The 16,349-nt window shown below is 38.2% G+C and overlaps 1 protein-coding gene across 1 annotated transcript; it reads right to left on the reverse strand.

Moving 5' to 3' along the window:
- Window positions 1-1,685: 1,685 nt before the first annotated feature.
- On the reverse strand, window positions 1,686-6,258 carry LOC145016661 (uncharacterized). Its single transcript, XM_078974905.1, has 3 exons — window positions 6,174-6,258; window positions 2,583-2,972; window positions 1,686-1,720 (listed from the first exon to the last, which is right to left on the reverse strand). Exons 1-3 carry the CDS (start codon window positions 6,256-6,258, stop codon window positions 1,686-1,688), a joined length of 510 nt encoding a protein of 169 aa, XP_078831031.1.
- Between the last annotated feature and the right edge of the window lie 10,091 nt (window positions 6,259-16,349).

Below are 16,349 nucleotides of genomic sequence, written 5' to 3' on the forward strand. Positions count from 1 at the left end.
TAACTAGTTTACGTGTAGTTCTGTATTGTTTTTTTTCGTAATTGAAACCGTTTGTATACTTGGTAGAGTACTAATAATTATAATTAAATAATTATTTGGTGCTATACTCTTGTCATCTGAACTTAGTAATGAATATCATAAACTAAAGTTGTCATAGTTTATATGTTTGCCCATGTATATAGTTTGAATCGGTAAAAACTATGTAATGAATTCCCCAAACTATACCCATTATAGTTTGCTTGAAATGTTATGTACTTGGTTTGTGTATTTGTCTAAAAACTATGCAATTATGTTTTCAAGTTGAAAGTATCCCTTATGCTCAACATAGTACAAAAGGGATAAAATATCTAAATATTTTATAAAATATGGGAATCGTTTGACTGTATCAATTGCATAAGTTTTAAACTTGTTGAAATCCTTTTATTTTGGTTCACAAAATCATTTGCGTTTGGCTTGTATCCCCCCCTGAAACGTTAAAAATAAAAAAAGCGTAGGGGTATGAACTCATCGTTAGATGGGTACAAGCGTCGAATCAACGAACTAGAAATGAAGACCCTCGAGCTATTGTACATGGCACTTAACGGAATCCTAATAACAATTAAATACATATATGTATGTAAATTAGCGATTTCGTTAGATAAAGTGTTAGAAAAACAATTGCTTTCGGTTAAGGAATGTTACCGGGACTTGATTGAATCGGGGGAAACGGGTTTTTAGTCTAATTCACCACTTAGGGAGGGTTTGCGGCCATGAAGAGGTTTACGGCCGTGAACAACCTCATGAAGGGTTTACGGCCGTGAACTGTGTTCTTGAAGGAATTATGAATTTTTTAAGGGTGTATGGTCGTAAACTCAAGAACAATGATGTTGGATTCGAGGAAAAGCACGTTTTAGATGCTCCAATACAACCTCCAAAGGTGATTCTTGATTATTTTCGGAAGAAAAGATGGTGTTTTTGGTGTTTACAGTTGAAAGGTTAGAGAGAGTATGAGAGAGTTTTCAGTTAGAAAAATATAAATGAGGGGTAGGTGCTCATATTTATAGGGGGTTCCATGGTCGGTGGTAGGAGCCTCCTGTCGTTCGCCGTAAACAGGTGTACGGTCGTAAACGAGTTTATGGCCGTGAACATTACTGAGGCCGAAAACTGCAAATTTTTCAAAGAAAACTCGGGTTTTTCGTGTGATTTTGGTTCCTACTCATATATATATATATATATATATATATATATATATATATATATATATATATATATATATATATATATGTATATATATATATATATATATATATATATATATATAATTCAATTATATAACTAAATGGTTTTCCAAACCAAAGGAATTTGACGGAACTCAAAAAAACAATTTCTTTTTTTAACGGAAATTGGCTAACGGTAACGGGAAAAGGTTCGGGTTGTCCCACCATCCATCATAGAAAATCCGGTCCGGTTCCAGTTATTCCGATTCTAAAGTTCATCCCTAATCAAAACTATTTCAACCCCACCTCACCTCCTATGAAATTTCCTTCAAACCAAAGGAATTTGACGGAACTCAAAAAAACAATTTCTTTTTTTAACGGAAATTGGCTAACGGTAACGGGAAAAGGTTCGGGTTGTCCCACCAGCCATCATAGAAAATCCGGTCCGGTTCGAGTTATTCCGATTCTAAAGTTCATCCCTAATCAAAACTATTTCAACCCCACCTCACCTCCTATGAAATTTCCTTCAACACCGTATTTCCAAAAAAATAAATTTTGAACAAAAACCTTTTTTGGTTTAGCATCTTTTATACCAAATTCCCAAACACAAACAACCCTTCAACCAACTCCTAGCCAACAACCTTAACCCACATAACCATTGGTAGAAATTGTTGACAAAACTCAAGTGGATCAAATCGAATGTAGTAGAAAAGGGAAAACGAAGATGCATAAAGAGGTTTGGACCAACTTTGGAACAACTTTGGAACCAGAAAGGAAATTGATCTAAGGGTGTAAAACCTATAAAGCAAACATAATCAAGGGCCCTGATTGTTTAAGATGATGTCATAAATACAGGGGAACATATAAAAAAATACCTATAAAGTTATAAAAAGCTGACATAATAAAATAAAATAAGATTAAGTAACATAAAGAGACGTCGTGTTATTGATTATATTGAAATTTCTAAAAAAACTAAAAATAAATGTTTGATTATCTATAATCGTTGAAGGACCTCTTTACAGAAACATTTTTTGTATTATTGGTTGGACAACTTTCCTCGTCACATATGAGTACCTTCGAGCCTTTTTTACTTGTCACACAAGATACAACTACATATAACTGACCATGAGTAAATACGAGTCTATGCAAATACAATCCAACAGTTGATAATGACTATCCTTGATTCTTGTTAATGGTCATAGAAAAACAAACAACTATGGGAAATTGCCTCCGCTGAAAACGGAGGGGATTCTTTTATCAGACGGAGTTAACTTCATGCGAGGTATATATATGTAGTCTCATTGAAGAATGTACCAACTATAATGAGTGCGTCAATGACATGTTTACCAAGCCTAACTATTTGTAACACATTACCATTACACAAACCTTTGGTTTGGTCAATATTACGAAGCCACATAAACAGAACACCTGTCTTTAGTGTAAGTTTATGGTTGGGAATTCCAGATGCCTTAAAAGCATTCAATACACCCAGAGAGTAAACTGATTCCTCAAAACAATATGTTGATTCTGTCTCACACAAAGAATCTGAACTCTGATAAGTTTTCCCTTCGTCCTTCATTAATCCTAAAATGTAGTCATTGACAGCATCAACTTCTTCATTTGTAGGGACCAAAATAGCCTTATCTTGAAAATATGATGGGTCATCAAGATGGTTTTCAAAAGATGGATAAATGGTTGATATAATTACATGAATATAGCCACCTGTAGAGCGAATGCCAACGTCTTCTGGAAATTCAACTTCAGCTTCATGTAACACTGTACAATTTAAAACAAAATTTTCACATTTTTAAACACATTTTTCCAAACACATTTATCAATAAAACCCCATTGTATCATAACTTTGTTTCACAAAATATTTCCCAAGATCAAAGTACATAAAAACTCATGCGTGTGTACGAATCATGCCGACACCTTCCCACGATCATCATTGGTACTTGAAACACATAACACATAACACTGTAAGCATAAAGCTTAGTGAGTTCCCCAAAGTACCACACGTAACACATACTAGTCACTCGATGCTATAACTTTATGGGCCCGTGGGCCCTAACTCTATGGAGCCTCTGGTCCTAACTCTGTGAACCTTCCGGTTCTAACTCTGATATACTCTGATATACACATGACATAAACCACATAGAAATAATGCAGTACAACACATCACATAATAGCATACAATGACTCTGTCACATAACTCTAATTACCACTCAAGGTAAAGTATAGTGAGAAGACTCACCTCGGATGTGTCGGTAAATCTCTGACTCGGTAGGAATACGAGCTAGCCTCCACCTCATCACATAAAGTAATACTCTCATAAATATAACTCTTAGAACTAGACTCAACCCTCTCTAGGCACCCTCAGAAGGGTAAAAGACCATTTTACCCCTCCTTTGGCTCAGAGGCCCTCATTGTTAACCAAACCCTAAAAGTCAACCAAAGTCAATGGTCAAACATTGACCCGACTCGTCGAGTGCACTTGGGCAACTCGGCGAGTCCACACATGTCCACTAACTCCTAGTCTCGCTTGACATGTCGAGTCCCTCCCCTTGCTCGACGAGTCACACCTGACATGAATCGCGGGGTTACCCAGACTCAACTCGCCGAGTCTCAAGATCAAATCAGCGAGTTCCATCTTGAACTCCAATCCTCTAATCCCTCTCTGACTCACTGAGTTATTCCCCCAACTCGGTGAGTCCACTCGCTGAGTGATTTACGGGAAACCCTAACACTACTCACCGAGTCTGATCTTTGGACTCGGCGAGTTCATGCCATGCAAACACTCCATTAACCTCCTGAGGTCAGATCTATTCCTTAAACCCATAGATCTGACTTTCCCAAGCATGATAATCACGTAAAGTTCAGACTTTGACACTCATATAACATCTAAATGATCCTACTTGGTGATTTAGCCCAAAAAATCAACTCCTAAGTTCATATCTACTAATATAACCCACAAAGCTCCATGGATTAAGGTCTCTGGACCACTTTGAGTCCAGATCCAAAGCATAAACTCGAGAAGGGACCAATTGCTCCACATATCCATTCTATAAAGGGGTTAGAAAACCCTAACTCTAAGAATCAACACCAAAATCGAAGAAGGACTGAAATAATACCTCAAGATAAAGTCTCTGAACTCTGAAAGCACAAGATCCGTTCCTCCTTCAACCTCCTCTTTCCTTGGTCACTTCCCTTTTGCAATTACACCAACAAAATGATCAAAAGTGGCCTCTCCTCCCTCACAAATGCTCTAGATCTCGTAGGGTCTCTCTCTGGGGTTTGGTAGCCGCAAATGACGGCCCTAAGGGCCTTTAAATAGGTGCCAAACCCGGGAAATCAGTGTTTCATTAAACAGCATGGACTCGCCAAGTCCACTCATGGACTCGCCGAGTCCGGTCATGAACCCGTATGAGAATTCGCAACCCTACTCGGCGAGTCTAAGCACCAACTCGCCGAGTCCCTCTACATACTCCAAAATAAATGAATAAAATAATATACCTGGGAATCCGGATGTTACACTTCACCATCATTATGAACACTAATGTTACTGCCACAAATTTTAAGAATCCATCCAACAAATGTTTTTGTGTCATCCAAATCATTAGTTGGACAACCAAACTGAAGCCTCATGTTTATCGTTAAATGTAAAACTGTACATTCACTCCATAATCTTGATGAATGCAACGATGACTGCATAATATCTGAATGATTACCTATTTTATTACTGGAAGAATTTGTCTAAAGTCACCTCCAAATATAATGGTCTTGCAACCAAATGGTTTATTCCTATCAAATGAACGAATAATGTGTCTAAGTGTCTTATCAAATGCTTCAAAACAATGACGGTGCATCATCGGAGCTTCATCCCAAATGATAAGTCTCGCTTCGTTCAGTAATGTAGCAAGATCGTTGTCTAGCGCGATAGAACAAAATGAATACTAGGTCAAGTTAATTAGGATAATAAATATTGAATGCATTGTCCCACCACCAGAAAGCAAGAGTGTTGCAGTTCCACTTGAATCAATGTTGATAACAATTTCACTTGTGGATCTAATAGTAGCAGACAAGGTCTTCTAGACAAATGTTTTTCTGATTCCTCTGTAACCATAAAGGAAAAATACACCACCTTATTTGTTGTTAACCGCATTCATAATGGTTTCATAAACATTTTTTTCTCGACATTTAAATTGGAATGCAAATACTGATGCTCAACTTTAATAATAGGGGGATCATAGTTAAGCTCATCTTGAATTAACATATTATAGATGAATGTATCTTTGATCAGGAAATGACATGTTTGGTATCTTCTTTAAACTCAATTCACTGCTCAATAATGATTTCACAATGTATGACAAGGTAAGGTTGAAAATTGCATCCTCTTCAGCTTCAAGGCTAAAAATGCAATAAACAACGAAATTAAATATAGTTATACATATGTAAATGGCTTATGTTAAGACTTTTTAATGACAAAAAATGATGTAAATTTATTTTGCTTTGTTTCTGTATTTTACATGCATAAGGTAAAAATGGTGCAAAATGATTTTTTTTATTTATTTTTTTTATTTTTTATTTTTTTTATGAAAATGGCAAAAAATGGCTGATTATGTTTTATGTCAAATTTGTTCATAAAGGTCATTTTTTAGCAATATAGTTTCATTAAAGGGTCATTTGTCTATAAAGAATAATGGGGTTGTTTTGGCATTAAATTAAAATGTATGGGAAAACAAAATTTTATAGCAATTAATAACAATTCAACTCCATTAAGGGACCCTTTAAATAAGAAGTAAAAATCTGGGTTTTGTCTTTCATATTTCATTTACTATAATAATAACAATACAAATAAAATGACATTTTGTTCATTAGTTTCTATCCATTTTATTTAAAGATGAAATTAGTTACTTTTCTTTTGAAGAAGAAATTAATTTGTTTGAAATAAAAATAACTATAAATTAGTGTATTTACCTCTGACGTTGATTTCTTGTTCACGAACGTGAATGACATTATCCGAAAGAGATTTATACATCTCTTTAAAATCATGAGTAGTCATCGACAAACTATCTGATGTAATCAACATAACAAAGACAGATGGTAACATCCGGAAATTTCAAGAGTAGAGTTGAAGGGCTAAAAGTGTTATTTGGGAAAGTGTGACTCGGCGAGTAGAGTCGTCACTTCGTCGCGTGTTAAATAGCCGACTCGGCGAGTCATGAGGTGGACTCGGCGAGTAGGCGCTGAGTGGAGAAAACCCTAATTCTCAGGGTTGAGCCGTATATAATGAACATTATGTTTCCTTCTCAACCCCATTATCATCCCTTGAGTTCCAGAGGACGTGATTTCGTGAGGAAACACCATTGTTGAGTGGATTGGGGCTTGGAGAAGTATTTGTTGAAGAAAGTTTGGAAGTTTGAAGGTGTGGAGCAAGGGGCTTTGATTGGATTTGAGTTCCTTGCAGATTGGGGCGTTCTTTTGAGGTAATATCTCGTTCTTAGGCTGTTGTTATCTTGTTTACTCATTTTGGGGTTTGAGTGAAGCTTATCTTGGGTGATATTGGAATCTAGAGGTTAGATCTGAGGTTGCTACCTCAGATCTGGAATGGAGGAGAGTTGGAATGCAGGAAAGTCCCTGTGTTGAGTGTTGGATGAAGCTATCTTGTCCCAAACCTTAGCCCTAATGTGCAAAATGCATATATCTCTTTGGATTCACGTAAAGTTTGCCACTTTACGTAATGGATGAGTTGTAGAAGGCTAGATCTATGTTTTGGATAACTTGCATGGTCGGGAATGCTTCTGTATGGATTCAGACCGATGGTACTCGGCGAGTCACATGGGTGTTCTCGACGAGTTGCTTGAAGATGGACTGGGACTCGACGAGTTGGAAGAACAACTCGGCGAGTTGGATGAAGATGGCCTGGAACTCAGCGAGTTGTGTGAACAACTTGGCGAGTAGGTTAAAGGTAGCCATAGACTCGGTGAGTCCGTTCTTGGACTCGGCGAGTATTGACAAAGAGTCCCGATATTCTCTAGTTAAGTCGAGAATCGGTGAGTCAAGGGATGACTCAGTGAGTTGGGTGCAAGGGGACTCAGAGTTGGTGGGCTCGGCGAGTCTCGGTGTGACTTGGCGAGTTAGGTCGCGGATTGAGTGAAGTTTTGAGTTGGGAACTCGGCGAGTCATAGGGTTGACTCGGCGAGTAGGGTCAGTCAGGGGTTGACTTTGACCTAGTCTTTGACTAAGGGTTGACCAGTGGTTTCCAGGGGTATTTTGGTAATTGTTGATTATGGTTTTGAGTTCAGTGCATTGGTGGCTGTCCAGTGGTGGAGATCGTATCAGGGATCGAAGCAGCTTGGGTTATCTGTTCAATTGGCAGTTTCAAGGTGAATTATCCTCACTATATCTATCGGGTTTAAGGCACCAAGGCCGACCCTTTTATCGGATGGAAATCCGGGTAATTATCTGTTGTATGATATTGCAGGATATGGGACAGAAGGCGTTACGTTATGGGCCGGAAGGCATTACATGTTGCGGGCCGGAAAGCAATGCGATGTGGACCGGAAGGTCATGGCCTGGAAAGGCATATGTGCATAATTATTATGTTGGCTGAGTCGTAGGGTGATGTTATGCTAGTGATCAGCTAGGCTGGTATCTTGGTTAGGGTAATGATATGTTATGTGATCTGTTGATCGATTTGCTAACTGTGAACTGTTATACGATTACATGTTATGTGCATGGTTGTCTGGTCTGGAGTGTAACCCGGTATGGATGGTTGTTCTATGTTCTGTCATGATGTGTATGTTTTTATGTTGCGGGCCGGAAGGCGATATGTTATGGGCTGGAAGGCAATGTGTTATGGGCCGGAAGGCATTACGCTATGGGCCGGAAGGCGATATGTTTTGGACCGGAAGGTTGTGGTCTGGAAGGGCGTATATGTGGTTGATATTTTGGGGATATCTCACTAAGATTTTGGGCTTACGGTTGTGGGTTTTATGTTTTCAGGTTCTAAGGAATCTGTGGCAAGGCAAAGGCGTGATCGTACCGTTCCTCGCGTTGGTGTTTTATGAAATGGACCTGGGAAATACTCTGTTAAATAATGTATTGAAAACCTTTTTGTAATAATGTTATTAAAATGGGTTGTTTTGGAAAAGTTTTAATTGTTTCGAAATTTCGGTCGTTACAAGTTGGTATCAGAGCCTTGGTTTGAGTGAATTGGAGGAACACTCGTGTGACTCCAGTCTCAAATCGAGGAAGGTTTTAAAAGATAAATTAAAATGGTTTTAAAATTAAGTAAAAGGAGAACGCGGAGGTACGATCAGCCGGAGCCAGTAAGTAACCCCAAATTACCATTCATGACATTTGTTTTATTGAGCTTTGATAGAACAGCATGCTAGTGTTAGGCTAGGGATCTTCAGGATTTCATGGTAATATTGCCTGTTTTACGATGCCTGCTAGCCTATGGTTTTCCTCTGTTGAGATTTCCAGTGTTCCTCTAGGAGTGAGGATCGAGCGCTTGCTATGAACATTTGTCGCTAGGGTGTTGTGGTAGTACTTCATACAAATATGGGTAGCTGTGGAAGGTAGTATGGGCCCGTACTACTGAAAGCACAGGACCCATACGCGTATCAGGGAAACCATGACCTCTAGGGTCGGGTTGAGAGTTGGTTCCTGGGATAGTGGGAAGAGTCTGAGGTTTTCTAGTATATTTTCAGTATGGAGATTTCGAGGCATGCTGGAAGCGGATCCGGGTCAGGATCGGGTGCAGGAGGAGGAGTTGCGGATGGGTCAGTATCGCCCGAGGTTATCGGTCATATGAGTACGCACGAGTTGGATGCGAGGATTCGTGAGAGCCTGCATGATGAGGTTGTTGCATTGTTCCGGGCCGAGCTGCTGGAACTGTTTAGGTCGATCAAGACCGCCATGGTGGAGTATTTTGATGAGTGCTATGCGGCTCTCACGGAGACGGCTGCCGCGGCGGCTACAGTGGCTGTAGCAGCGGCAGGGGGAGGAGCAGATAGGGATTTTCAGTATCGGGACTTCGATAATACGAAGCCTCCCACCTTCGATGGAGTTCAGGACCCGATTGTTGCTATGAGGTGGTTATCGAGCATGGAGGGGTGTTTCTTCACGTGTTCATGCCCTACTGATTTGAGGGTGAGGTGTGCTCTGATCCTGTTGAGGCTCGGGGCGAAGTATTGGTGGAGATTGACCACGGGGTCATAATCAGGTGCGTACAGGGTTGCGGTTTCATGGGATCAGTTCAGAGAGATGTTCAGCAGTCGCTATGTTCCGCAGGATGAGAGGGAGAGATTGGCTCAAGAGTTCCTTGAGCTGAAGCAGGATTCGGAGTCGGTGACTGAGATCACCAGGATGTTCTCTAAGAGGGCGATGTTTTTCCCTGAGTTCGCTTCGGAGCAGGGTCAGATGTCCCGATATCTGAGTATGCTCAGGGGGGGGGGGGGGAATATCAGACAGTTTGTGTCTGCGCAGAGGCGCGAGATGTCACACCCCGCTAAAGCGGAAACGCGAGGTATGACAGCGATAACGGTTTCAATGCAAAAGATAAAGATACATCACCATAGCAGTATTTAAAAGTTTACAACCCATAGCTTCAAAAGAAACAAAATACAAGTTTTTCAAAATAACATTGTTCAAAATATAGCTTCATAATAGCTTCAACACGATGCAGCATGCTCTATGATGATGAATCTTTACATCCACTTACTAATTACTTCCTGAAAAAGCATGTAAAACGAGCGTCAACTATGAAAATAGTTGGTGAGTATCACAAGTTTATAAAAATCGAGCGAACAATAAGGCTTTTCGTAAATATAAGTACATTGCTTCAATGATAAACAAGTTGATTGCTATTAATGAATACAAGTTTATTGCTATAACGAGAAACAAGTTTGTATGTGTATGAGCAAACAATGAGTCTCAACCAAACCTATGACTGAAGCCCTATCAAGATCTATGCTTATCGTTCCATAGATGAATATGGTATCATGCACTCCAGCGATTCGGGCGAGTGAGGAGTTGTCAGTTCCTAATAGCGCTATCCATAACGACCATTGGCTCAAAGAGTTAATGGTTAGAGATAAGGGAAGGGCCTTAGTACGATAAGTTCTCATGTTCCGTGTTGCATAGACATACATAAAGAAACATAGCAATACAATAGCAATCATGTTTGATACAATTCAATTTAAATACAACATGCAAACAGTAGTTTTTCTGGACATGCTTTTCCACCCCAAAACATAAAAACCGAAAATAGGGGAGTGCATGAATACTCACGATGTATTGTGTAGACACAAGCGGTACTTCGGGATGCACCAACGTCTTACTACCGGGATCCTACGACATCAAACACACGCACTAGTGAGTTTCCATTTCGATATCTAATGCTAATATACTAAACTCTACATATAGGGAAATGCCAATTTATGTTTTAGTATTGGATTTTATATCAATTAGTTACACTTTTTCTGAAGTAATGAAATTCTATATATCGGGCGATTAATTACAACCTTGGAATATAAACTTTCCAAATTTTTAAGTCCTTATTACAACATAAATTCACGAAAATAGCATTCGAGGGATAAAAATTCTCAAACTTTTTATTTAATTGTTATTACACAATACTAAGCTGGGAAAATTATAAAAATGGATTTCCAAGCTGTTTAATTATATTTTATGATTTTTGAGCATTTATTTCAATAAAAATTGAAATAAATAGAAAACAGTTTCCAAAATTACCCAAACTTTTTATTTAATTGTTATTATACATAAATAGGCTGGGAAAAATATAAAAGATATTTTTCAGTGGTTATTTGTATTTTTCCTTGTTTTATCCCTTTAAATAGTCATTAATTAAAGAAATAATATTAAACAATTAAAATAAATCACCATAAATTTTTTTAACATCATTTACAGTATAAGTATCCTAGGAAAAATATCAAAAGTGGTTTTCATAATGTATAAACTGGTTTTAGGTATTTATGTATATTTAAGTGTATTTTAGTGCAATTAACTTTAGAAAATAAGAGAAAAATAGTTTACAGTAGAGAAAAATATTCAAAATTTTTATGTAACCTCCTACTCTATAATATTATATCCTGGTAAATTTTCAAGAATTTTGGATAGTCAGAACTATTTCTCCCATTTTTAGACCATTATAATTACCAAAAATTGGGAAAAATAGTAAAACATGATGGAAAATCTTGAAATTATTTTCTGGAGTCACCCAGCACAGGTAAGGTATGCGAAAATTGTTAGATACAATTTTCACATCCTATAAAGTGGTTTTGTAATTTATCATGTCCTAAATAAAAGAAAATCAGAAATCATATGAAACAGTAACAAAAACTGCTGAAATTTGGTGAGGGGTCATTATTCCCCATAAGGATCATCCATGAATTTATTTAGGATTTATTGACCTCTGGAAGTATTTTATATGATTTATGCCCTTGGTTCTAGCAATAATTCTAATAAATCAAAGAAATAACAAAAGCTCTTGAAATTTTCCAGATTATCTCATGCATGCAAGGGCTTTCAAAAGGAAAAATGTAAAAAAATATATTCAAAAGAGAAATGAGGGTAATGATTCCAAACAATTTAAGAAAAGTTGCATGCAATAATGCATGAAGTGTAAATGTGGCTGAAGTTCATGAATTTTTGTAGTCCATTCAGTGGGGTTTTATGCCACGAAATTTCAACCATAATTCACTAGATATGTTAAGTTTCTAAGGTATTTTCCCTCAGATTTATGGTTGGGTTTAAGGCCATTGTTTAAGCAAGATAAATATAGTGATCACAGAAAAAGAGCTGTATGCGCAACCTTTTTGTAAAATCTGCTAAAAATCGGATATTTAATATTTTACAGTGAGACCAGTTTGGTTTGAAAGTTAACTTGTGGAACTAACCAATACAAAAAGAATATCATGATTTGGTTAAGAAATGACTGAGTTATGATTGTTCAAAGTCGAACAAAGTAATCTGGCAGATTGCATGTTTGCTTGTGTGCATTATTAGGGTATTTCAACAAGAACATCATGCATGTCTTTGGTAAGGCCCGATTTCTAACACATGCATGGAATGAATGAGCATCCAAGATGTACTAGAAATGGTTTAAATGCTTTTGGTCATGCATGAACACAAAAGAAATGGAGAAGAACATGAAATATTATGTTTTGATGTCACATGATCATATGTGCATCTTTTCCACTCCTTGCATGGGTTTGATCCCGGATTTTCACCATCTCTAACACATGCATTGTGTTATGGTGAGAATATACAAACCACAAGGGGACAATAAAGATTTCTAGCCATGGAAAGGCATAGAATCCGAAAAGTAGAGAAGACTAAGAAGAAAAAGAGGTTTAACCATGAAACTATGGAAGAAGATGTTGTTGTTTACCTTTGTTTTGACCTTGAGAGAAGTAAGAACACTTCAAGGGCTTCACAATCTCGAAATTTTGCAGAGAAATGAAAGGATTTTCGTGAGTTTAGACAGAGGGAAGAAGAGAGTGAAGTGTGTGAAGAGAGTGAAGTGAGAGAGTGAAGAGGGAAGAGGTGGAGTAAGGGTTTAAGCTTAATGATTGTGTTTTGGGGAAGAGAGAGGGCATGGGGAGAGGTGATGGCCGGTTTTTGCATGCATTTTGGCCTCCTCTCTCCTAAATTTTAAACTTTATAAACTTCCCTCCTATATTTTATATAAAAACATTCATTTTTATAAAATGTTTATTAAGCAATTTGATTTATTTAAAAATCTTGTTTTCAACAAATAATTTATGATTAATACTTGTAATTTATATTTCTAGTTCATTGGTATAATCCATAATTTGATTAATAAAATTTGATATTAGGAAGTTTATAGCCAAATTTTATAAAGTTTTTAAGCTTTATAATTTATAACTTTGGATTTTTGGCTCTTTAGGGTTTTTGGAATATTGTTTGATATTCAACAACATGTTGAAGTATAATTAGAATGTTTTAATTTATTTTTAGAGTTTTATACCCTATTTCAATTATAACAAAGCTTGAAGCTTTATTCTAATTATAGTATTGGCATTTCCTATTGTAGCTAAGCAACTTACTAGAATTGTAAGTATCAAGTATATTAGTCCTAGACCTTAGTTGGATCCTAGTTTATGCAAGATTTTTGACCTAATTTATACTACTAGGTCATGGCATGTTGTGCATGAATGGTTATTATAAAGATGCATGAGTCCAAGAATGACCTGAATTGGCAGTTGTCACAGTATCCCCCACTTAAAAAGAATTTCGTCCCGAAATTCATTCTATGTCATCGCTTGTCATCACAAGGGAATAGTTGCGGATACTTTTCCTTTATGTAGTCCTCGCGCTCCCAGGTGTACTCCGGCCCGCGTTTTGAGTTCCATCGAACTTTCACAATCGGGATCTTACTCCGCTTAAGTTGTTTTACCTCCCTGTCAAGGATTTCTATCAGTTCCTCAACGAAGCTCAACTTATCATTGATCTTAATTTCCTCCAGGGGTACTATCAATGTTTCGTCGGCTAGACATTTCTTAAGGTTGGAGACGTGGAATGTGTCGTGAATGGCGCTTAACTCTTGGGGCAATTGGAGTTTATACGCTACTGGACCAATCCTTTCAAGGATTTCAAAGGGTCCAACATATCTCGGGCTTAGTTTTCCTTTCTTACCAAAACGCACAAGCCCTTTCCAAGGCGACACTTTTAAAAGTACCTTGTCTCCTACTTGGAATTCTAATGGTTTTCGACGATTATCCGCATAACTTTTCTGATGATCTCTAGCAGCTTTAAGCTTATCCTTAATGATAGCAATCTTGTCGGATGTTTCCTGGATAAGTTCGACTCTAGTCAACTGTCTGTCTCCGATTTCTGTCCAGCATAAGGGCGAACGACACTTGCGTCCATACAATGCTTCATATGGAGCACATTGGATACTCGTGTGGTAACTGTTATTGTAGGAAAACTCAATTAGGGGCAAATGAGTATCCCAATTTCCTTTGAACTCAATGACACACGCTCATAGAATGTCTTCCAATGTTTGTATTGTTCTCTCTGTTTGCCCATCTGTCTGAGGGTGGTAAGTTGTGCTCAAATCTATCTTGGTTCCTAGTGCTCTCTGTAACATCCACCAAAATCGAGATGTAAAACGACTATCTCTATCAGAAATGATAGATAGGGGTACACCATGCAGAGAAACAATTTTGTCGATGTAGATTTGGGCCAATTTTTCCATCTTGAAATCTTCTCGAATGGGGAGAAAGTGAGCAGATTTCGTCAGTCGATCCACTATAACCCAAATTGAGTCCTGACCTCTAGCAGTTCTAGGGAGTTTGGTAACGAAATCCATAGATATTTGCTCCCATTTCCATTGGGGAATTTCAGGTTGTTGCAACAACCCGGATGGTTTCTGATGTTCAGCTTTGACTATTGAGCATGTCAAACACTTCCCAACGTACAAGGCAATATCCTTTTTCATTCCAGGCCACCAATAGTACTCTTTAAGATCCTTGTACATCTTATCTGCTCCAGGGTGGATGGAGTATTTAGATCGATGAGACTCCTCTAGTACCATGTCTCTCAGGTTGTTAACCCTTGGAATCCAGACCCTGTCTTTAAAATAACGAACTCCATCAAGTTTGGTTTCAAATCTTTCTTCCAAACCATGTAAAGTTTCGCCTGGAAGATTTTCCTTGCATAACGCTTTCTCCTGGGCATTAATGATTTGAGATTTCAAGCTTGTCTGAATTACCATTCCCAAAGCTCTCACATGGGAAGGTTTCACTCTTTCTTTCCTACTAAGAGCGTCGGCTACTACGTTAGCCTTCCCTGGGTGATATCGTATCTCACAATCATAATCACTAAACAACTCTACCCATCTTCTCTGCCGCATGTTTAACATTTTCTGATCCAGGATATGCTGAAGGCTTTTGTGATCGGTATAAATGGTGCACTTGGTTCCGTACAAATAATGCCTCCATATCTTAAGGGCAAAAACTATTGCTCCTAGTTCTAGATCATGGGTGGTATAATTCTTCTCGTGCGGTTTGAGTTGTCTGGAAGCATATGCAATGACCTTATCTTTTTGCATTAGCACACATCCTAATCCTTGATGAGACGCATCACAATACACCACAAAGTTCTCTAATCCTTCTGGTAAAGCCAGAATTGGTGCATTGCACAGCTTGTTTTTTAGGATTTGAAACGCCTCTTCGTGTTTCTCTTCCCAAAGAAATTTTCTATCCTTTTGGGTCAAAGATGTTAATGGTTGAGCAATCCTAGAGAAATTCTCAATGAAGCGTCTGTAGTACCCAGCTAATCCTAGGAATTGTCGTATTTCTGTTGGGGTTTTGGGGGCCTCCCATTTCTTGATTGCCTCTATCTTAACTGGATCTACATGAATTCCTCTTTCGCCGATCACATGACCAAGAAAATGTACTTCCCGAATCCAAAATTCACACTTAGTGAATTTGGCATACAATTTCTGCTCCTTGAACAGCTCCAACACTAGCTTTAGATGTCTATTGTGATCTTCTTTGGTCCGCGAGTAAACAAGTATGTCATCGATAAATACAATTACAAACCTATCTAGGTATGGTCTACAGACCCTGTTCATCAAATCCATGAATACAGCGGGTGCGTTCGTTAGTCCAAAAGGCAAGACTAAGAACTCATAATGTCCATAACGGGTTCTAAATGCTGTTTTGTGAATGTCCTCTTTGTGAATTCTTAGCTGATGATACCCTGACCGAAGGTCGATTTTTGAGAAGTAGGAAGCGCCCTGCAACTGATCGAACAAGTCATCTATTCTAGGGAGGGGATATCGATTCTTGATTGCCAACTTGTTCAATTCTCTGTAATCAATGCACATTCGGAACGAACCATCTTTCTTTTTGACGAATAACACTGGGGCTCCCCAAGGTGAAGAACTTGGTCGAATAAACCCTTTGTCTAGAAGTTCTTGAAGTTGTCCGGATAGTTCTTGCATCTCGGATGGTGGAAGGCGATATGGTGCTTTTGCTACCGGTTCCGCTCCGGGAATTAAGTCTATCCGAAATTCGACCTGTCTATAAGGGGGTAGACCGGGCAATTTCGCCGGAAATACTTCGGGATAGTTTTGAACCACTGGAATCTCCTTGA

Source organism: Lactuca saligna, chromosome 9, assembly GCF_052625555.1.
Source record: "Lactuca saligna cultivar CGN05327 chromosome 9, ASM5262555v1, whole genome shotgun sequence".
Taxonomy (NCBI): domain Eukaryota; kingdom Viridiplantae; phylum Streptophyta; class Magnoliopsida; order Asterales; family Asteraceae; genus Lactuca; species Lactuca saligna.